Source organism: Chelmon rostratus, chromosome 21, assembly GCF_017976325.1.
Source record: "Chelmon rostratus isolate fCheRos1 chromosome 21, fCheRos1.pri, whole genome shotgun sequence".
Taxonomy (NCBI): Eukaryota; Metazoa; Chordata; class Actinopteri; order Chaetodontiformes; family Chaetodontidae; genus Chelmon; species Chelmon rostratus.
In genome coordinates, this window is record NC_055678.1 from 17,981,590 (window position 1) to 18,003,440 (window position 21,851).

General features: G+C 43.0%; 3 protein-coding genes across 6 annotated transcripts; all 3 read left to right on the forward strand.

Moving 5' to 3' along the window:
- rsph1 (radial spoke head component 1) lies at window positions 1-3,074 on the forward strand. The gene is made up of 8 exons (XM_041963406.1): window positions 1-51; window positions 238-351; window positions 784-889; window positions 981-1,071; window positions 1,302-1,437; window positions 2,001-2,072; window positions 2,651-2,759; window positions 3,019-3,074. Exons 1-8 carry the CDS (start codon window positions 1-3, stop codon window positions 3,072-3,074), a joined length of 735 nt encoding a protein of 244 aa, XP_041819340.1.
- Window positions 3,075-3,874: 800 nt separating this feature from the next.
- On the forward strand, window positions 3,875-6,901 carry adprm (ADP-ribose/CDP-alcohol diphosphatase, manganese-dependent). Its single transcript, XM_041963004.1, has 3 exons — window positions 3,875-4,647; window positions 5,029-5,151; window positions 5,700-6,901. Exons 1-3 carry the CDS (start codon window positions 4,074-4,076, stop codon window positions 6,023-6,025), a joined length of 1,023 nt encoding a protein of 340 aa, XP_041818938.1. The 5' UTR covers window positions 3,875-4,073; the 3' UTR covers window positions 6,026-6,901.
- Window positions 6,902-7,710: 809 nt separating this feature from the next.
- On the forward strand, window positions 7,711-20,984 carry map2k4b (mitogen-activated protein kinase kinase 4b). 4 transcript variants are annotated; one of them, XM_041963288.1, is made up of 13 exons: window positions 7,711-7,873; window positions 9,694-9,729; window positions 11,422-11,454; window positions 12,661-12,763; window positions 13,344-13,518; window positions 14,679-14,798; window positions 14,912-15,031; window positions 15,129-15,180; window positions 15,367-15,494; window positions 16,161-16,238; window positions 16,371-16,519; window positions 16,678-16,723; window positions 17,713-20,984. In XM_041963288.1, the coding sequence occupies exons 1-13, from the start codon at window positions 7,762-7,764 to the stop codon at window positions 17,824-17,826; spliced, it is 1,266 nt and encodes a 421-aa protein (XP_041819222.1). In that variant the 5' UTR covers window positions 7,711-7,761; the 3' UTR covers window positions 17,827-20,984. The 4 variants fall into 4 exon arrangements, with proteins under 4 accessions (XP_041819222.1, XP_041819223.1, XP_041819224.1 ...); XM_041963289.1 differs by lacking the exon at window positions 11,422-11,454; XM_041963290.1 differs by lacking the exon at window positions 9,694-9,729.
- Window positions 20,985-21,851: the final 867 nt, after the last annotated feature.

Consider the following 21,851-nt stretch of genomic DNA (forward strand, 5'->3'; position numbering starts at 1 on the left):
ATGTCCGATGCAGGATCTGATGAGTTTGACGACGAACGCAGTCAACTCGGGGTGAGAGAGTATAGTTAGCTGGCCAACTCTTTTTGTGTAACAACGTTAGCTGGCTGAGGCTAGCGTTAGCATTGCCACCTGTTAGCCGTCCGTGTGTGTGTTTGTAGGCGGATATGTGGTTGTCTGTTGATGTGTGTTGCTTCCTCTGTCTTTTCACAAACCTTTCTGTTTGTTTGACTGACGCAGGAATATGAAGGGGACAGAAATGAGGCAGGAGAGAGACACGGAGTCGGTAAAGCTATTCTGCCCAACGGAGACATTTATCAAGGGCAGTATGAGAACGGCAAAAGACATGGAGAGGTACCTAGACAAAAGAGGTGCCTTTACTAAGTCCTTAGCAAGACAGTCCAGACTAAGGGTCCAGATAAGACTGAGGGAACACTTATGCCACAGCAAACCTATTCCCACTCATGAAAAGTGAACATTTAAACATAAAAATAATAATCATGGTGCTTCTTGTGTAACAGTAGCTCTCTGCACCCTTCTGTGCCTACCACATTCACACCAATTAGCCCATGGTGAGCAGAAAGTGTGTTTGAAAATAACTTTTAAATTAAATTTATTAGATGTCACTGTCAAAACTGTATTTTAAGAAAAGTTTTTTTTTGAGTACTTTTAGATCTATATGCAGTCTATGATGAAAACAATATTTCACCTCAGAGGTTTCCATTATGTTACTGAGCAAAGTATTGTCTCTTTGACTTATCTGTATTTGACTATTTTGTCTAATAGGGAACATATCGCTTCAAGAATGGGTCGAGATACGTTGGAGACTATTACCAGAATATGAAACATGGACAGGGCACCTTCTACTACCCAGATGGCTCTAAATATGAAGGTACAATAAATCTAAAGCATATCAACTGAGATATGCCAACTCTTGCATCTCAACTCTTGGCTCTTTTCTGTTGCCTCTGTTTTTCTGTCAGGGTCGTGGGTTGAGGACCTGAGACAGGGTCATGGTGTCTACACTTACCCCAATGGGGACACGTATGATGGAGAGTGGCTGCGCCATATGAGGTATATCTACAGGTTATCACTGACATGTTTGTAGTTTTCATCTCTGAAAGCACACATTCCTCTGCCTGTTTGGACCACATCCTGTATTCAGAAGCAGCTTTCTCCTGTGGCTTCTTCATGTAAAGCCTGCTCGATGTCTTTTATCTAAACTCTAAATCTAAATTCATGAGAACATGATTTGTATGGGGAATTTTAAAACTGATTAAATCCTGGTGTTGTTCAATTGTCAGGCATGGCCAGGGCATTTACCACTACCATGAAACTGGCTCGAAGTACAAGGGCTCATGGGTGAATGGCAATATGGAGTCAGCTGGGGAGTACATCCACTCGAACCACAGATACAAGGGTAACTTTGTCAACAATAATGTAAGTTCTACTTTGATTACTTATTTAGGCTTGGCCATTTATTAATGAAATGATTTAATATCTTTTACTGTGGCCTGATTATGGTGTGCAGGGAACAATAACAGTCCAAATAGTCTGGTTCATTAGGCAAGATAAAGCTCTGTCAAAGAAGTTATATGGCAGATGGGTTAGTATAATACAAAATACTAGTTATCTCAGCTTTCAAATTGATCAGACATGTTGTAAACCCTCAGATTAGCTACACATATTTTGAAGAGGAACAAAGAAGAGCAACAAATTTATAAAGCAAACGTTGCATTTCAAACATTCATCACAGTTTTCAGACAGGGATTAAGAGGAAGCCTTGTTTACAACCTGTCTGATGTTGTGCCTGCTCTTGTTTCCTTGACTAATTTTTAGCAATGTTGCCTTGTTCCAAGATAAACAAAAATAAAATCCAAGTTGCAATAAAGCATAGTTTTAAATCGGGGTAGTTTTTGTATCACAGTGATCTGTAACACTGTCTATCATCAAAGAAGACTCAGTTTTAGACCTGTCTCTGCCATCCCATTCTTATTTTGCAGCCGTGTGGCCCGGGGAAGTATGTGTTTGACATTGGGTGTGAGCAGCATGGTGAATACCACCAAACAGAGCAGGTAATTCAACATCAACACAATCCATTTTTTTTAATGACTTGAACTAGATATGTACTTAATTTGCTCACAATAATCTGGAGTCAGAACACACTGAATGAGTACCAGAACGTAACCATGACAACTCTCCTGACTAAAACTCCAGCAAGCAACCGTTGAGGAGAACGGTAAAAACATGAAAGCACAGAGGTTGCCCTACCCAGGTTCCAGGGAGGGTTATCTCAGCTCAGGAGGAGCAGAGGAGGTGCTGCCACAGCCTTTATAGACGTGTCTGTGTCTGTGCATGATTATCTTGTGTTTTTTCATACACAAGAATTCATTCTTGTTGACCATACTGCTAGATGTATTATTCTTTTTACTGTGCACTTTCCTGTTTTGTGTGTGTCTTTGACTTAATATGCATGATGTGATCATCACCAGTGACTATATAAAAGCTTCAGAATGCATGTTGAAGAAGTATGTTGGAGAGATGCAAGTGTTTTGTGAGCCTGGAGTTTGCACAACAAATACTGAACACAGTGAGGCCTAATGTCATTTATGAAAACATCAAGTCTCTCACTCTCTCTCTCCATTATTTTCAGGACCAAGCGGAGGGCAAGTGGGGCGAGATGGCCTCCACCCCAGTCCTCAGGTGGATTCCCAAGTGCATCACAGGCCTGACGCACTGGACTCCAGGCCAAGAGACTTCAGGTGAACTTTACCCACCCAAAGTAACAGCCAGGAATAACAGTAGAATCCAATTATTGAAATGCCTTACAATATATTGCAAGACTGCTGTAAACATAGCAATCTGCTGAAGTTCAGTGTTGTAGCTGTTCTGTGCTTCAAACACAGAGGTACCAATAGGCCAGACAGGGTGGAATGAGTCCTGAAAGCAAACCAAGGGAAAAGAGAAGGGATCAAAATCTGTACTTAAGTTTGTGTGTGTCTGTGTGTCTTCTTCTGTCAGCTGGAGAAAAGAACACAGCTTCAGCAGAGGAGGTGGCAGAGAACCAACCCGTGTGATCAATCCACAGTCCTTCATCTTTCAACCTTTGTCTAAAAAGCAAAAAAACATAAAGATGTAAAAGAATCTGTTAAGATTGTAATGTCCTTGTTTGTTTGTTGTTGTTTTTATGTTATGAAGATGTATGGTTGCAGCAACAGGAAACTTCCCATTGCATACTTTAATTGTATCATGGATGTATACAGTACATAACCAAAAGCAAGAAACCCTCATCACAAGTTAAAAAGCAGCACCTGCAGGGCCAGTATAAACGTTTTTGAGAGCCTTAGCATATTTTACTTGGGGCTCCCTCCAAGCTCCTCAGTTGACTTAATATGCCTCAGACTGCTGAGGAGTCTCTTCTTTTTCCAATCTGCCTTTCCATCACTCTGTTAAACGCACTCCACAAAGTTACATTCAACAAAATATGTTTGTGAAAAAGAGCATAGGAAGTGAATTCAGTGAATCAAATAAATGTATTGACCAAGACGTGTATGTGTTCAGCAAGATCAGGTTTGCTGCTGTAGCTGCTCCGCTCAGTGTTGTGACAGAGAGAAACGACTTGAGAGCCTGAAGGAATGACCTGGTATTTGTGACATTCATTTCTCGGCATGTAGGTAAAAGGTAGGAACTCCTGTCATACTTGTGACAAGCAACCAAACAAACACTTCCCTGGGTGAGCAAGCTACGTTTGAATAAATGGGCGGCCATGTTGCTGTACCATATCCACTTGTTTTCAACATCCACGGTCTCCACCGACAGGTCGTCTGACAGCATTATTTTGTAGGATACAAGCGGAAGTCGTTGCTTTTATTGCGCTTTATGTGCCGCTAGTGAGCTGTCATCGTGTGGGACGACAGAGGATATTCGACACTACATGAAACGGACTGGCTGGATTTCATCATGTAAGGGGGTTAAGAGTCGGCTGGTACCCGGTTATTTCCTCCTGTGCGGTCAACTCCCTCCGCAGATACAGCAGACAAACTCACTCATCGGCTAATCCGAAGACAGCGTCGAGAATGGACGACTGTCCTCAGCAAACGCCCCTGTTTACATTCGGCGTGATCGCGGACATTCAGTACGCAGATATCGACGACGGATACAACTACAGCCGGACGAGGAGGCGGTACTACCGGGGCGGCCTCCAGCTGCTGAGAAATGCCCAGGAAAGTTGGTCAGAGTCGCCTGTCAAACCCGAGTTCATCCTCCAGTTGGGGGACATTATCGACGGCTTCAACAAAGACCACGGCGCCTCGGACCGAGCACTGGACACGGTGCTGAGAGAGTTCAGCTCCAGCGCCGTGGAGGTCCACCATGTGTGGGGCAACCACGAGTTTTACAACTTCAGCAGGAGCGCGCTGCTGCGTTCAAAGCTCAACAGCAGCCCGCACGCCGACAGGAGCCTGAGCGGAGCCCTGGCCGGCACTGATATCTACGCCTACCACTTCAGCCCGTTTCCCGGCTTCACGTTTGTTGTCCTGGACGCGTATGATGTGAGCCTGCTGGGCAGAGAGGAGACCAGCGAACAGTACGGCGATGCTTTGAGTCTGATAAGACAGTACAACAACAACGAGAATCTCAACTGCCCACCGGGTATGCTAGCCTGCTAACTAGTCCGAATTTTATTTTATATCCTCTTAATATGTAATACAGCATCATTTTACGAACAATTAAAATAAATACTGTATTTTATTCAAGTATGTAGCTAATTTATGAATATTTTTAACGGAAGATTGGAAGACGGAAGTTGGCCTCAGTAGTTAACGCGAGACTTTGTAACTTAACTTCCTTTCACAAACGAGAAGCTGAAGTTTAATGTGAAGTTTAATATACACTGGAATTGTACCACCCTAGTTTTGATCATTCACTGAATTCATTCATTCACATTCCATCATTCCACGTTAGCCATTCCACAGACACCAGGGTGAAACACTGCAAACAGTCCATTCTGAATTTCATGTGTTTGTGTTTCAGAGTCTGAGGGCCTGCAGCAGAGGTTTTCAATGATCAACGGCGGGTTCAGTAAGGTCCAGCTGGACTGGCTGGATTCTGTTCTGTCCTCGGCCGACGAGAAGCGGGAGAGAGTCACAATCGTCAGTGAGTAAAACCTGTCGCTTTTGGTGGAGTCAGTAAATATGTGATGTAATTTTTGTGATCTGCTCCTTGAAGCATTTGTAGAGATTTCAGTTGTGTTTTTGAGACAGAAGACAGCAGATTGGCTGGATGCATTTTAACATCCTCACGTACAGTTAAAATGAGCAGGACCACCAGGTTTTGCGAACCTTGTTTGACAGCATAATCCAACTGTGTTTTCACCTCACAGCTCAGCCATACTGATTTTTTTTTTAACTAGCACCTATTGTGTGGTGCAGGGTATTCAGCCAGCCATTTTTCAACCAGTGAGCTTTGAGTACCTCTCAGGCGTCACTGATGCACCTGCTCCAGCACATCAGCTCAGTGAGACGTTGGACAAAACAGCTCTTCTTTCTGTGATCTCTGTCATCTGTTTTAAATGCTGCTGTTTTTTTTATTTGAATTGCAAATGTACTATTTATCTAACTCTGACTAACTAAAGAGCCCAAGTTGGTAATGCTTCAACATATACCAGAAATCTTAAATGGTTTTTTTTTTCCCCTCTTACCCAGGTCACCTCCCTGTACACCCCTACTCCACAGACCCCATCTGCCTCGCCTGGAACTTCAACGAGCTCCTGGCCATCATACGCTCCCACAGCAGCGTGGTGTGTTACATGTGCGGTCACGACCACGACGGCGGATACCACCGGGATAAAGACACGGGGGTGCACCACCTGACGGTAGAGGGGGTGATCGAGACTCCACCTGATGGCAATGCCTTCGGCACGGTCTCTGTGTACGAGGACAGGATGGTGCTGAAAGGGAACGGGAGGATTGCAGATCGAGTGTTTCTGTTTCCAGGGTGCCAAAGTGACGCTGATCATAGGGAAAAATGACAAATGCTGTAATTAAGATTCGTAGAGTACTGATCCTGTCAGAGCATGGTTAATGGAATGTCTTGGAACATTTAGAGGATGTTGGTTACATTCTCTGAAGAAGTCAGGGAACTTGATACGAGTTACTTAAATATACATGCAGCTGTCTCCCATCCCATAGCAAAGGGCTTTCATACCTAAAAAAAACACATTCACAAATGAAGATGGAATGAAGTTATGGTAATAGCAGCAGTCCAGTAATGGTAAAGTAGTATGGTTTTCTATTCTTTTAGTTCTATTTAAAGGCCAAGGTGTGAATATATTTAAAGGTGAAGAACAGACAATTTGTATGAAAACTCAGACCCACTTATGCTTTTTGTCCACTTACCTCAGCAGAACAATTACAGTACCTCACATAATTTATTGCACTTTTGAGTTTGGGTTGTTTTTTTTTTTGTTTTTGTTTTTTTTTTTTTGTTTTTTTTAATAAGGACAAAGTGTGATATACACTATATGCTGGTCGTGTTTTAATCTGGAGGGCACATGACAGAATTTGCATATTTATATGCACATGTTTTAAGAAGCAAGTGATTTTCCCTTGCAATTGGTGCCTTTTTGCATGTTGCATATTGCACATACTGTAACTGAGTTTGTTATGCTGATATTTCCTGAACAATGTTTTGTGCAATGTAGTGAGATATTTGATTGGTGCAGTGTAACAATAAGTGATGTACTAACAGGTTTTCAGGTGATAAAATCAGCAAAAGATGAGTGCAATCTGTGTGGTTTGCAATGTAAAACAATACAGTGAATAATAAACATCTTTGCAACTGCAATATTTGCACAGTTAAATGTCCTGTAAATGTCTCTGGAACCTTATGCTGCATTCAAGTTATATTAAAAAGTGGTAGATACAAACTTCAGAACATTTCACAACTTTTTTTAGAGAAAAATGTCACTTAGGGTTGGATTCTGAACCCTTGACACAGTGATAGTACATTAGCACTGTAGTCAAATACATCTCACTGTTCATCAGCAGGTGGGGTTACTTCAGGATGGACATGCAGCAACTGGCTGTTGTAAATGGCTTTCTCTTAAATACACTGAATAACCATCTCCATTACATTTGAGCAAACTCCATCCACTGACAGACAATGAGATGTGGTTGAAACCTGTGATTTAAGTAGGAAGTAGACCTTGAGTGACGGTTATTTTGTCCAACTATTATTCCAAAGGGTAAGAGTGAACTTTGATGTTAAATGCTATACCGCATTATCTTTGACAGGACATCTAACAGTGGCAAGAAAATAACTGAAATGTAGATGAGATATGAAACACTAATATGCTAAATTGTGATTCAAACTACACAAAAAACATGAATGAGGAGAGAGAACATATACACTAACAATGGAGATTAAAGGAGCATACGTACTGTTGTGTTCATTAGTGTGTAGAATCACATAGTGAGGCGTTGAGTTAATGCAGTATAAACAATGTAGTACGAGGGAATATGATGAGACAAAGACGGCGGTATAATGTGCTGATTTGCCTAAGTGATGGAATTATGTGAATAGTTGCGCTGGGAAGTCGTGATTTTGCAGTATTTCCGACAGGCCGTGAAGGCAGCAGCGGCACAGACGTGGCCGTGGTGCAGCTGCTGCGTTCAAGTGGCGCAGTGTCCCGACTGGAGGCAGAGAGGGCGAAGTTTCACTCTCTGCATTGCAGCCTGAGCGCTGCTGCCGGAATCCAACACAACAATGGCGACTCCCAGTCCTGACAGCAACTCCACAAGCTCCAGCAACAGCAGCAGCATAGTAGGATCCACGTCGCACCATTTTCACCAGCAGACACAGAGCAGCAGCATGCAAGGTAGGCGCAAATAGCCTTCATTTCACATTTTTCTGTTTCAAATGAGGACACTGGAGTTAGTAGGAAAAGATAGCTTGTAGCTTCCCATAACCAGAAAAACCATTGTTAAGAGGAACAGAGCATTTCAAATTTTCCGGTCAGAACTTTCAAAATAAAATGCGCGTTGTCCGTTAAACATCATATAGATTTTTGTTGTTGATAAATTCATTTGAAAATTTACTCCCGTAAATTAAGGTTTTGGACTGATTATAAACTGTATTGATAAGGAAATTGAAATGTAAAATTTCGGAAGAAAATTCTAATTTCTTTGTTAATAAAGTACAAAGTGAGGTGGGCTACTTGTGTAGATGTAGCCTAATTAGTCAGGATAATGAATGAGCACTAGCAGTCCTATATGGAAGGTTACTCATCATTTCTCTTGAAATAATCTTTAGCCTGTTTTTTAGCCACATACTGTGTAGTACAATTTAGTGTTAGACTGCCGTTTTACACATTCTGTGTCGACAAGATACAGTATTTAATATTTAGATTTTAATATTTAAGTATTTATAACCTAGAGTTATTGTTTACTAACAATACAATGACGAATTTTGATTGCAACAGCGTGATGTCTGTAGCATAAACTTTTTGTCAAACTGCACGCTTTAATTTTGAAGGCTGAGTTACGCAGTTTCCGCTAACGTGCTAGCTTTCTTTGCGTAACTTGATGTGGCTCCCTTAAACTACACGGCTACCAGGTTAGCAGTGATGAAGTCGCCCCTATTTAGCTTGAGAGCCGACATACCTGTAGTGGCTCAGTGAAGTGTTTTCATTCGTTCAGTGTGACATGAGTCTCATTATGTACAAATCTTAAATCCTAAAAGTGTGACAGTGTAAAGATGCATTCAATGAACGTCTATTCACCGATATTATTAGCACCAGGCTGCTACAAGCACCACCAAGGCCTACGGTGAAGTGTTACTCTCTCCTAAGTCAGGCCACTGTTTGAATGCACTGCTGCAAAGAAGCTACACAAACAACACTGTTAAAGTTAGACGTAGTAGTTACGTCGACCGTGCCAAAATTGATTAACAAACGCTGATGAATTTGCTTCAGTCGCCTCGTTCAGTACGTTGTTAGTTCTGTCGAGATATCAGCCCGATAAATAATGTGATGACTTAGAATAAACACCTCAGTGTTAACCACTACTTCTGTCCTGAAGCAACATGTCTGTCGCTTGTTATCGTCATATAAATCAGTACATTTCTAGCTAGCTAGTGTTTGCGGTGCAACCTAGCCTCTGAGTCCACACTCTAAATCCATTATCGGACGGAAAGCCAAGTCTGGTCGTCACCAGCACCAATAACGTTAGCTAGCTGACCTTTTTGACTGTTTTATTCTTAGCTGTTTTCGGTAAAATGCTATGAGCTAACTTAAAGCAATGTCTCTTCATACAAGTCATAACAAAAAACTCTAACGCACCAGTACCTGCGGTTCAGACTGTGGTATGTAGTGTTAGCTAATTTGGGATTATATTCAATTTGTAATGTCACTTATAAATGTTTGTATGCAGTCAAATCAGTTTAAGTACAGTAGGATGTGTGTCCCGTGTGATTTGCCGTCTTAATTTGATTGGAAAAACGAGGTAGAGCACGTCGCGCAAGGTCGTGTCCGATAATGGACGTGTTGATGTTAAAGGACGGGATTTCCATTGATTTGATAGACTTAAACATCCCGTAACCTAATGAACAGTCATGTGTCCTGTGATCAACAGACCTGAGTTGCATTTTCTCACTCTGTGGCAGATGTCTAGTATCAAATGTTTTATTTAAACCTTACAGAAACCAACACCTGCTGGAGATGTCAAAATGAAACAGGTATTCACACTTACTTTCCTAGGTTTCAGTCTGCTGTTGGGGGTTAAACTGTGTTTGTTTAGGCCACATCTTGGCAAAGGAATTCTTGGAAATGTTCCCAACCCACCTCCTTCTATTGATCATTGTTTCTGTTTGTTTCTAATTTTCATTTATATTGTTTTGTGTACAAACCTTCATTTTTATTCACTTCTCTGCATGTTTTACTCGTGTTAGAATGACTTTATGTAGACACAGTAGACAGACCCCATGTGATGAGACGCTGCATCGGTCCGGCCCGTCAGCGGGTGTTTCAGATATTAAAACGTGGCTGCAGCAGTGGCACCTCTCAGCTCTTTGTGGTGTGTTAGCTTCTGGTATGCCGCTGCTGTTCTGCTGGCTTATGGCATATGTAAACAGAATGTCCGTCCTGTTCCACTGGTGAATGCCACTTCCTGTTAGCGTAGACCAGTTCTCACTGGCATATGCAGCTGCTGGTTATGGTATGTTGCTGCTGTGTGCCACCTATTAACAGCTTGTCACCTGTACTCTGCTGATAGATGCCACTCTCAGTGGCACATACCAGTCATGTGCCCATTCTTAGTGGCATGCCACTTTGGGTATTTTTTTTCACTTTTCAATTGCGTGAGACGTATAAAAATGATATTTCACTTGTGCTCCACTGGCATATGACATATTCCACTAATGATATGCCAGACATAGAGCCCAGTCAGAGCCTCAGAGTCCCACATCATTCAGCCAAGAATAAGATAACTACTTTCTGCTTCTTTTTCATAAAGAATCAGTTCAGCCGTGTTAGATCTGCTTGTTTCCTTTCGTTCAGAGAGTTAGATGAGGCTCCAGTCTTGTGTGTACAATAAATCCAAAGCTACTGCTAGCATCCAGCTAACTTAGCACAAAGACTGACTGAAAACAGCCAGCCAGGCTCTGTGGAAAGCGACCAAAACTCACCAACTGCCGCCTCCAAAGCTCCCCTACCACATTCTATCTCGTTAATAAGTCATGCAGGGTATCAAGGGGGTAGGAATAAGCTTGGATCGCCTTCATGACATCAGTGACAGGCAACCTGTTATCGTTATCTTCCACTGTGATGTTATGGCATAAGCCACCAATTGTACACAGTATCTGCCAGTGAAGAGTGGCACCTGTCAGTGGAACATGAGTGGCATGTCATTATCATGTGGCACGCAGCATCAGGATTCCAGCCGTCAGGCAAGTGAGACTTATCAGATGCTGGTGGGGAGTGGGTCTGCCAGTGGAACATGACTGACATACTGTTAGTGCTTTATGCTGGAAGAACAGCAGCAGCATAGCAATGACCAGCAGTGATATACCGCTAAGAACTGGCATATGCCACTAAAACAAGAGGCAAAGCATCAGCCACCTCTCAATCTCAGTGTCACTCATCTTGCTGTTTAATGTGAAATAACATTGAAGTGATAACTGCTGGGTAAAGGAGGGATGAACCAAAGCAATCACATCAAGTTCCACATGCAGCTGCATGGCAGTGCACTGAACCAGACCCACCAAAGTGTGGCGCCACTCTTTACTGAGCTGAAGCACATTCAAAGTAACCTGCCCTCTATTCCACTTTCAGCATTGGCTCTTGCTGGGATGGCGTTTGTGAATCATGACCCACTCACACTTAAACAAGCCGCAAGAAAATGTAGTAAAATGTTTTTTCCTTTACTTCAGGGTTTCAGATAAGCCTGTCTGGAGTGTCCCAAAGTAAGCAATAGACTCACACACAAAGCACACCGACCTCTACTCTTTGTGGGTACACCTCAGTAGTCTAAAGTGGCTTCCTCTCCTCCCGGACCATCACCGAGACACGTTTCTGTTCAGTTGTTGGCTGACGACTGGGCGTACAGCTGCCCAGTGATTGGTCAGCGTTGTGATTGAGCTCCAGATTCTTGGATGTTTTTGTCACGCTCATGTTTAATTGAATAAAACAGGTGAAAGGAAGCCACTGTAAACTATTGAAACAGCCTGTGCGGTGCTCTGGTAGTTGGGGAGTCTGTCCACTGTTCACTGCTATTGTCACCAATTCAGTTATGGCCAAAAGATTCATTTGCACTGGGGCTTAAAGGTTAAGGGACCTGTTTGCGCTCGAGAGCTGGTTGAACAGGGCAAAGGCGACTCAACACTTAAACTCACCACTTGGCAGAGAGGCTAGTTTAATTGGCGGTTATATTCTGGAGGTACACCCTAATAAACACTTACAGGTAACAGACTCTGTGGACTTCTATCAGTCTTAAATTGGAATCAAGTGCTATTTAAGTGTTGGGTCACTTTGGTATCTCAAAGGAACTGTTCAGATTTTAATTGCAGTTTTAAAAAGTTCTTAATGGAAATGTTTTGGACAGGGATTTCCAATATCAGCATCCTGCAATCCGGCTCTTTTTGGCTCTGCTGTGGCAACAACTGTGCCAAAAACCTGAGTACATGTATGGTTTGGATGCAAAAAGGTCTCACATACGCCTAAAAGAACCGGTGCAGTATCTGAGGATTGGGAACCCCTGTGCATCACTGCTTGTGTTCAAAATGCATTTTGCGCTTCCTCTGATCTTGAGAAGAGCTTGAGATAACCTGAAGGTCAGAGTGTGGATGAAAACAGCTGGTAATAGACTGGATCTTTAAACCATGTTGATGCCACAGCCGTTTTCCCCTCACTGTCCTCTACTGACCTGTTAGCCAGGTTTCATTGTCCAAAGCACACACTGTGCATATTGTGGCATGATTTTCAATATTGCTTATTGCATTATTAATTACATTTAAAGGCTTATCTCAAGTGCGCACAGACATTAAGTTGTCAAGGTAAGACAAGCATTTTATCACAGCGTGTGTGTCCTCCGTTCGCACCAGCTGGTTGAACCCACGGTGTGGTGTGCATGTTGTGGGATCCTGGATCTGTGTCTCTCTTTGTCCTGCCAGGTAAACGTAAAGCTCTGAAGCTGAACTTCGCCAACCCTCCAGTGAAACCAGCCTCCAGGCTCCCACTCAATCCAACACCTCCCTCTTTCCAGAACCCTCACATGTGAGTAGAGGCGGCTGAGATCTCATGTTTTTGGTTTTAGATTTTAAAGAGGCGTCAGACTCAGGGCTGCAGAGCAGCGTCGTGCTGCTCTCTCTGGTTCAGCTGAGTAAGCATCATCATACGAGGGGATGAGGACAAATCTGAAGAATGCTGTGACATAATGGCACTAATAATGAGGAGGAGCAACAACAACCCTCAACTTCAGTGCTACTGAGACAATAACTGAACAGCATTAATGACTAATAAGAGTCAAACATGTAGAGTCTGATCTTTTCTTTTCATCCTCAGCTACTTTGGCAGATGGATGCAGGAAGCTTATAAACATGCTTTCAAATCAGACAGAGCCAGATCACATAAGAAGGCTCAGATTACAAATCCACCTCATGGAACCTTTAAATGTTTCAGATTAGGGAATTACTGATTAAATATTAATCACATCCACATGAATCTATAATGCATGATCCTCTCGCGGCTCCACGCTGTCCTCTTTCTCTCTCTTCCCCTTCCTGTGGCCACTTCCTCCTACTCTGTCTCGCACGTTGCCTCGTCCAACCCCGTCTCCTCTCTCCTCTGCCCCCAGAGAGCGCCTGCGGACGCACAGTATCGAGTCGTCGGGGAAGCTGAAGATCTCTCCGGAGCAGCACTGTGACTTCACCGCGGAGGATCTGAGGGACCTCGGGGAGATCGGTCGCGGGGCGTACGGCTCCGTCAACAAGATGGTCCACAAACCCACGGGCCAGATCATGGCTGTCAAGGTGACCTGCTGATAGACACGCCTCACCTGAGTTCACTATTAGTCACTTCAAAATGCTACCGTTGCCTTCAAGGCCGTGCAAATGCAACCGTTCAGGGGAAGCAGCTGCAAGGCACACAGAGGGCGCAGCTTTGAAAAAATCTGCGAACCTGTAATTCATAGAAATGTCTATAGAATCCAGCGAATCGTCAGTCTAAAACTGTACAATACTGGAACAAAAGGCTGTGATGCTAAAAGGCTGGCTGTGTGGTTTTAGGCTGCCCCAAATGAAAGGGAGAAAGGAGAAACTAAATCTATGGTCCCCTATCCAGTGCACACGTGCTGGTACAGTCCGACCCACATTTACAAACCAACCAAGTGGATTTGGCATCAGATGACACGGGGTTTCCCACGGGGTTTCACGGTGGAGCCGCCCCGCCTGGCTCTGCCATCATCAGAGGAAATGATGTTTATGAAATACGACCCGCTTTTTAGTCTTCAGGAAAGCTAATTTAGTAAGAGAAGCAACTGTTCAAACCACCATCTAGTAGCTACATTATAGTGTCAGCATCTGCGGTTTAGCTCATCGGCTGACTCGTACAATTGCTTTGCAGTAATTGATCGTCGGAGCAGCGCAAACAGACAAACAGCCCCATTGGTCACAAGCAGGTGGAAATGTCGGCGAAAAGCTTGTTCCCACCAGGAGGAAGTTAGTTTGATAATCACCAGTGGGATTTATAGTTATACATGTGATCTGCAACAGGATGCTTCATCTGGACGTCTGATCCACTTTGCATAATCGTCCTCATTTCCATTCTGCCTGCATCGTGATGAGATCTCAGCATCTTAAAAGTTAGCACTGACCAGCTAGACTCGTGTCATCAGTGGCTGTGATCCGGTGGAGGGGGCTGCGGTTCATCAGGTTTCCACTGCACAGTCTGACATGTCTCTAAATGAATTTTATACACAGATCAAGCTTTGACTAAACATGACACAGTGACATGCAATGAACCCACAGGATGGCACAAGGTGTCTGTGCTTTAAACTGACCATAGCAGCGCATAAAAGAACACTGCAAAAAGTGAGGAAACTGCTAATGATGACCGGTCTGATAATGAGTCGTAGCTGAGCTTCCACGGTGCGGAAAGTGAGATAAGTGTTTTGGTGTCTTGTGTCTCTCAGAGGATTCGCTCCACCGTGGATGAGAAGGAGCAGAAGCAGCTGCTGATGGATCTCGACGTGGTGATGAGGAGTAGTGACTGTCCCTATATCGTTCAGTTCTACGGCGCTCTCTTCAGAGAGGTCTGATTGAAACTCGCTGACCTCAAACGCACCACATCAAACTTTGCCTTTTAGCGTTGACTGTGGTGGAGCATTTCCACTACAGGAAACTAACTGCTGCCTCTTTGTTTCAGGGGGACTGTTGGATTTGTATGGAGCTTATGTCTACCTCATTAGACAAATTCTACAAATATGTATATTGTGCATTAGATGATGTCATTCCAGAGGAAATATTAGGCAAAATAACATTAGCGGTGAGTAGAGGATTCACTTTTGCGTCACGCTTTTGGATTTCATGGCGTGTGTATCGCAGAAACAGAAGTGATGTGTGTTTTTTTTTGTCTTCAACAGACCGTTAAAGCACTGAACCACTTAAAAGAAAACTTGAAAATAATTCACAGAGGTGAGTTCATAATAATCGTACAGTTGAATTAATCAAAATTCAGATCCGGTTTTTATGGAATGTTGAGTACGAGCCATGTTATTGAATTTAAAGATGGCTTTTAGAATCTTACGCTCTCTCTTAAAGGGATCTGATCAGTTCTGTTCATGTTGCCCCGGATGAAATGGTCCTTTCTTGTGATTTCAGACATCAAACCTTCCAACATTCTAATGGACCGAAGGGGTAACATCAAGCTGTGTGATTTCGGCATCAGCGGCCAGCTGGTGGACTCCATAGCCAAGACCAGAGATGCAGGCTGCAGGCCTTACATGGCGGTAAGCAATCCAAAGTGTAGAGTGAAAAACTCAAACATTCAGATATCAGGATGCTCCATCTCAAATAGTGACGCCACAGACAGTGTGATCTGCATACATCTGAGGTCATGAAAGCTAATTCAGTACGTAAAGCTAATTCCAAACAGAAAATGACAGGACATTGATTCATTTGTGTCCGGACGTCATGATATATTAAGGAATGGAAAGGAAGGACAGATATACAGATGGAGGACAAATCAACAGATGAAAGCTTTTCCCCTTTAATTTCCCCTGACTGTACCAAAACATTACAGAGGTAAAATAGTTAGTAGTAATAGTCATATAGTCATATTTGTGCAATCATTTATCATGAAGGGGATCATCTATGCATTTTCTTTTTGTTTTTTTCAGTGTTTTTCAAGAATGTTTTTTGCCTAAATTAGCAAAAATGTTGGTGGTTGTCTTTCATCAACATATATAAGACAAAGAATGAGGATGAAGTTTCCTAAAGCTCATGTCCTTTTGATCTTGGTACTAAGAGGAAGTCAAAATGTAAGAATACCTGACAAAACTGATTCTAATAGCAACAAGACTGAGAGCAGAGCAGCTTCAGTGCTCCTTGTTCTTGAGCCTGATCTTTGACCTCCCACATGTCAGTGCTGCAGAGTCTTCTCTTGTGTGTTCCAGCCTGAAAGGATAGACCCCAGCGCTTCCAGACAAGGCTATGATGTCCGCTCTGACGTGTGGAGCTTGGGAATCACCCTGGTAAGACAAACCATGTCGTCAGCTTTAACTTGAAACCTCACCTTTTGTTAAGTGTGAATGGACAGAGCTGTTGCAGTGAGGGAAGTCCAGTCCGCAGGTGCGTCAGAGTCGCTGGTTTGTGTTTGCTTTCAGTACGAGCTGGCCACGGGAAGGTTCCCCTACCCCAAGTGGAATAGTGTTTTTGATCAGCTGACGCAGGTGGTGAAGGGTGAACCTCCCCAGCTCAGCAACTCAGAGGAGAGGCAGTTCTCCCCCAAGTTCATCAACTTTGTTAACCTATGGTAAGCACCGTTACATTCAGCCTTACATCCAGTCAGTGAAGCATTACAGTAATAATTTTGTTCAAAGATCCTAATGAAAACGTATTAAAGCACATCACGATCCACTAACTAGCTTTCATTCTGATGGAGTTATATTTTGTTTGTGTTTTTCTGTCCAGCCTTACAAAGGATGAATCAAAAAGGCCAAAGTACAAAGAGCTTCTGGTAAGTTCTCAGATGGTTCTTTAGTTTTTATGTACATCTCACAAATCAATATGTCGCATGAAGTGCACGAGCGTGTGAGGAGCGTCCTGATGCTGCTGAACTGATAGTAACCTGGGGAAATGAGCTGCCAATGCTACGCACACTTAGCAGAGCTTGCTGCATTTTATGCCATGCATGAAGTGACGAATTAAAGGTTTGCTCCTGAGCATGGTGCTCACACCAGTGTGCCAATAGCTAAATGACCCTTGGCTAAGAAATCAACTCCACTATCCCGAAACGCATGAATTTAACCTTAGAACTGTGAAAGCTGCACCAGCTATAGTGTAAACAATAGATCAATGCTGTATTGTGAAAGGGGTCACTCACAGTGAAACACCCACTGAGAGTTATCACTCAACTCTGCAGTTCCTCTGAGCTCTGTGGAGCCTTTTAGCCTCATTGTTTACGTTTTCCTGCCGCAGACGCAGCTCTTATCAACTGCTTTCCAGCAGCAGTAGGAAAGGCTATGAAACGCCCCCTGCACGCTGTTTTAAGCCACTCCTAACATAAACTCAGCGATCAGCTGGTGAACACAGTCAAGCATCTTGAAAGCCAAATTTGCTAGCATGGCAGATATTTCCCTCAGTAGTTGGTGGTGACCAAAACAAAGCTAAAAGGAGAGTCAATTAGATTTGTTGCGATTTTATGGCGATGATATGTCAGTGTTGTGTTTTCAGCTTGTTTCGCTGCCCCCATGTGGCCAAAAAAAGGAACATTTTTAATTGTAAAAATTAAGCAAGGCTAAGTATATTCTGCCAAATGAAATGTTATGGTTATCGGGTTATCTCATCCACCTGGAGACACATATTTGAGGATTTAGGCTGTACAGTGCCTGAAATTAGCTGCTCATCTCAGGAAACACTATCTGCCGTCAGTGATCTTTTTATGAAATCAGAGAGTTCCTCAGTGTCGCACACGTCACCCTGAATCTCACTGTGTCTTTCCTCCAGAAACGTCCCTTCATTCTGATGTATGAAGAGCGTTTCGTGGACGTCGCCAGTTACGTGTGTCGCATCCTGGATCAGATCCCCGCCTCTCCCATCTCTCCCATGTATGTGGACTGATGGAGTCGGGCCAGGGAGTTCGGGGTGGGGGTGGGGACACTAAGCTTTGTGATGCAACGCTTGACATCTTAGCCCTCAGAGTTATGTAGGATCACCTGTTTATTCACACGTTCCAAAGAACAGAGGAACTCAGTCTAAATTGCCCGGTGCAATGAGATGAATATTGTTAAGCAAACCCTTCCACCTCCCATCACCTCATGTTAAAGTCAGTGAAATCTAAATATTATCATCCATCTCCACCCAGAAAAACTTGAAGACATGACATTGTCTTAGTAAAATGCAAAGCATCTGTTTATGTGAGGAAAAAGGAATAGAGTATATATATATATATATATATATACTTGAACTCTCCATGTACACATATACAGAATCTACCAAATAAGATGTTGAATAGTGACACTCATGACGTATGAACAAAAATAGCCACCTATTGGATTGTACATTGTGGACTGTATGTATGCATATGTTTGTTCACCTCTGAACTGTTGACATGTACAGTGTCTGCAATAGACCTACTGTCTAAACACACCCACACACACTCTTTCACACAGTTTGTTGTGGGCACCTTCACTCATGGTAAATGAGTATGCAAAAGTGTTTTCTCTTCGGAAAGCTCATGGATTCGGTAGCGTGGCTTTACTTCTTTTTCCAATATGCAATCTGTGAGAGTTTGTCTTGACACATTATTGGGACATACACATTTCTCACATCCAGTGTTAGTCCCACTTTGGACCTCCTGTACGTTTTTCATTACATCTGAGTCACAGAGCAAAGCATGTGGTTTTGTAAAGGATAAAACTCTTTGTACAGCACAAGACTAACATCAGTGTATTCAAATGCACCTGATAGTAAAACATGTTTCTTATGTTTTACATTGTGTCATTTCTAGCTATCATTAGCATCTTTGTTCGGATTAGGAAATAAAGTCTTAAAGTGTTTTTGGTTTTGTGATCCACATGGACAGAAGAGTCTTTGAATATTTTAGAAATGCCGTTAGAACTGCAGTGACCTTCTGTGTTTTCAGAGATCATCAGTGATTTATCCTCCTTAAAAACTGCCGAGCTCCTCACTCAAACGTAATGACAGTCCATAATAGGCACAAAGTGGGGCTAATGCAGCGCTACTTTGCCTGATGTAAAGTTACTTTAGGACAGTATGTCCGCTGATGTAAATGTGTATGTATATAGTACATCTAATCTGCTGTTCCCGGTAGGTTCTGCTTGACCGTTGAGCTCATTCCTAAACACAGAGGGTGGGATCAAACAGTGAGGAGCTGTGTGTCTGTGTGTTTCAGTTTGAGAATGAGCCCTAACGCTCCTCGGCAGCCTGTCGTAGCACTGTACAGTTAAACTGCTCATCCACACTGATCACAGATCCACCGTGCTGCCATACAGAGGCAAACAGTAGTAACTGCATTTTTCAAAGCCCTGGCAAGGGTTCCCTGTTGAGAACAATGACACCCAGAAATGCTGCTAAATGACATAATTCTGTACCAACCACACACACACACACACACACACACACGTGTCGGGAGAGGACGAAGATCGCTCCTCATAGTCACTGCTCTTTGACCTGTAAGGACTCAGCATGTTCCTCCGTGACTCGGCATGTCTCTCTGGCTTGCACTGATGATAGAATGTTTCCCACACCAAACCATGTATTACACTCGTGATGCATCTCCACAGTCTAAAGGGCTTTCCCTCACCTGGCGCCATCCACCGGCGCTGATATACCCCAGTTCACCAGGTGAAGCGGAGGCCGCAACTTGAGACTATTGAGATCCATCCGTCGTCATTCCCTCTCAGAAAGCCACGTCTACCAGGCGCAACTTGGGAGTTAGCTACTAAACCAAACTGTCTGTGTGGATGGTGGTCCTTCAAGACTGGGACACTGTAGAGACTTATAATGGAATAAGTGACTTTAAATGATAAGGATGGCATCATTTTCCTTAAATCCCAATAATATATCATTGAATATTGCCAGCTTTATCCTTTAATCGAGCAAATACTAATAATGTAATTTAATGTAACATAGCCTATACGATAATAAGCCATGAGTATGCAGTAACCTCAGTCAACTGGTGACTTTGTCCCATGATGCAACATGATATTGTACGTGTCTGAGTATTACTGTTATTGTTACTCTTTCAGCTTCATGCGGGAAAATACATTTGTAGACTGTTTCCAGCACTGACTGACATTGTCACAGTTCAAGGTTTGATTGTATTTTTGGCTTTGTTTTCCACTGTATGCTTTATTACATTTAGTTTCATTGCATTAAAGGAACTGCCATGCTTAAAGGGCCACTCCAGCCATTTTATCAGTGTACTTTAATGACGATGTGAGAGACAGATTAACAAAGAATGGTCCAAATTCATGCAGCAGAGGCTTAAATCTCCTGACTTCTAGTCCGTTGAGTGGGGAAAGCTGCAAAACCAAAAAGACTCATCTTGCTGACATCATCAGGTTATTTTTTCTAAGACTTGACAAAGCTCCTCCAGAGCCACAGAAGACCGTATACAAGTGTTGAATAGTACGCCTGATGACCGCTTAATTGACATATGTGTAAAATTCCCTGGAGTTCCCCTTTAATGTTTGCTTTAAGATTCTGTGACATAGGCCTCTACAGATGTCAGCCATGTTGGAAAATGGCCACCATCATCGTTAAGGCTTGGGGACAGACTTGCTGGATTATTGGGACGGGGGTAAAACTCAATGCAACCAAGTCGGTGGAGATGCAGTGTAGACCGGAGGTGATTCTCAAACAGAGAATCACGTCGGCTCTGTTTTTTTCCCCCATTTCTGTACCGGGAAATGGTGCAAAGCCCTGAGAGAGCCCACGGTGTCATGTGACACAACAGACAGAGCCGCTTCACTGCAGACCGTCTCCACGTCAGATCGTCTTTTATGGGATACATTTCCAGGAAGCTAACTTGCCACTGGTGACATGAATCTCCAGGGTACATGTTGTACAAATTGCAATTTACTAGAATGTTCATATTAGATTATAAGATAATATTATGGGCGATGAATATTATATTGTATCTTTATCAAGGGTTACAAATAAAGTTCCCATGGAAAAGATCAAAACGCTGTATTGTGTGCTTCTTGTGAATTGAACATGAATAAAAAGTAACTGCGGAAATGATTTTGCTGTGATAAGTTTATTGCTCTTCGTTCTGCAGTATACAGGGATGCAGGCAAATACTGGTTTTACATAGTAAAGCAAGTCTGTGGCCAAGCAACATGGAAGCTTCTGTCAGGTGTGATTTCCTTCTCTTGATTAGGGAAAATTATTGCAAAATGAAGCCCAGATAAAAAGGCAAGGAGATATTCTTTCAACAGTAGAGAGGAAGGTAAGAACATCAGCTTCGTCATATAGTCAGGATGGGCATTAATAGCTTCCAAGTAACCGTAGAACCCATTTAACAAGTGCAACACTTCATAAGTAACAGGAAAAAAGCAATATTTGGTCTAAACAAAACAAAAGGACACCCATGTTTACAGAGGACATCATTGGAAAGACAAGAACTGAATTGGCCGATGCGCCTAAAGCAACAGGATTGATGTTTTGGGAAGTCGCTAGATGGGACGACTGACACCGCTCTCGTGCTTGTTGGATAAATACGAAGCTGGAGCCAGGATGCCGTTAGCTTAGCTTAGCACAACAAACAAGCAAATAACTATCCTGACCATGAGGGCGATAAAATCCGTCCACCATTACCAATGAAGCTCCGTAATTAACTGTATGACAACCAAATTGTGTGTTCATGTGTGAGCGTTAGAGAAGAAGTAAATCAGAGGTGTTGGTGGGTGGACTCTACTTTCAGACAGAGGCAGGCTAGCAGTATCCCCATTTCCAGTCTTGATGTAAGTTAAGATAACAGGCTGCTGGCTTTTAGCCTTATACAGTATTAGTGTATAGATATGAGAGCGCTGTCCATCATCCCATCTAAGTCCTATAAGTTTGTGTCAAAAACAGACAATTCCTGACCAAAACTGGAGCCTTAAAGGTGTTTTGGGTCT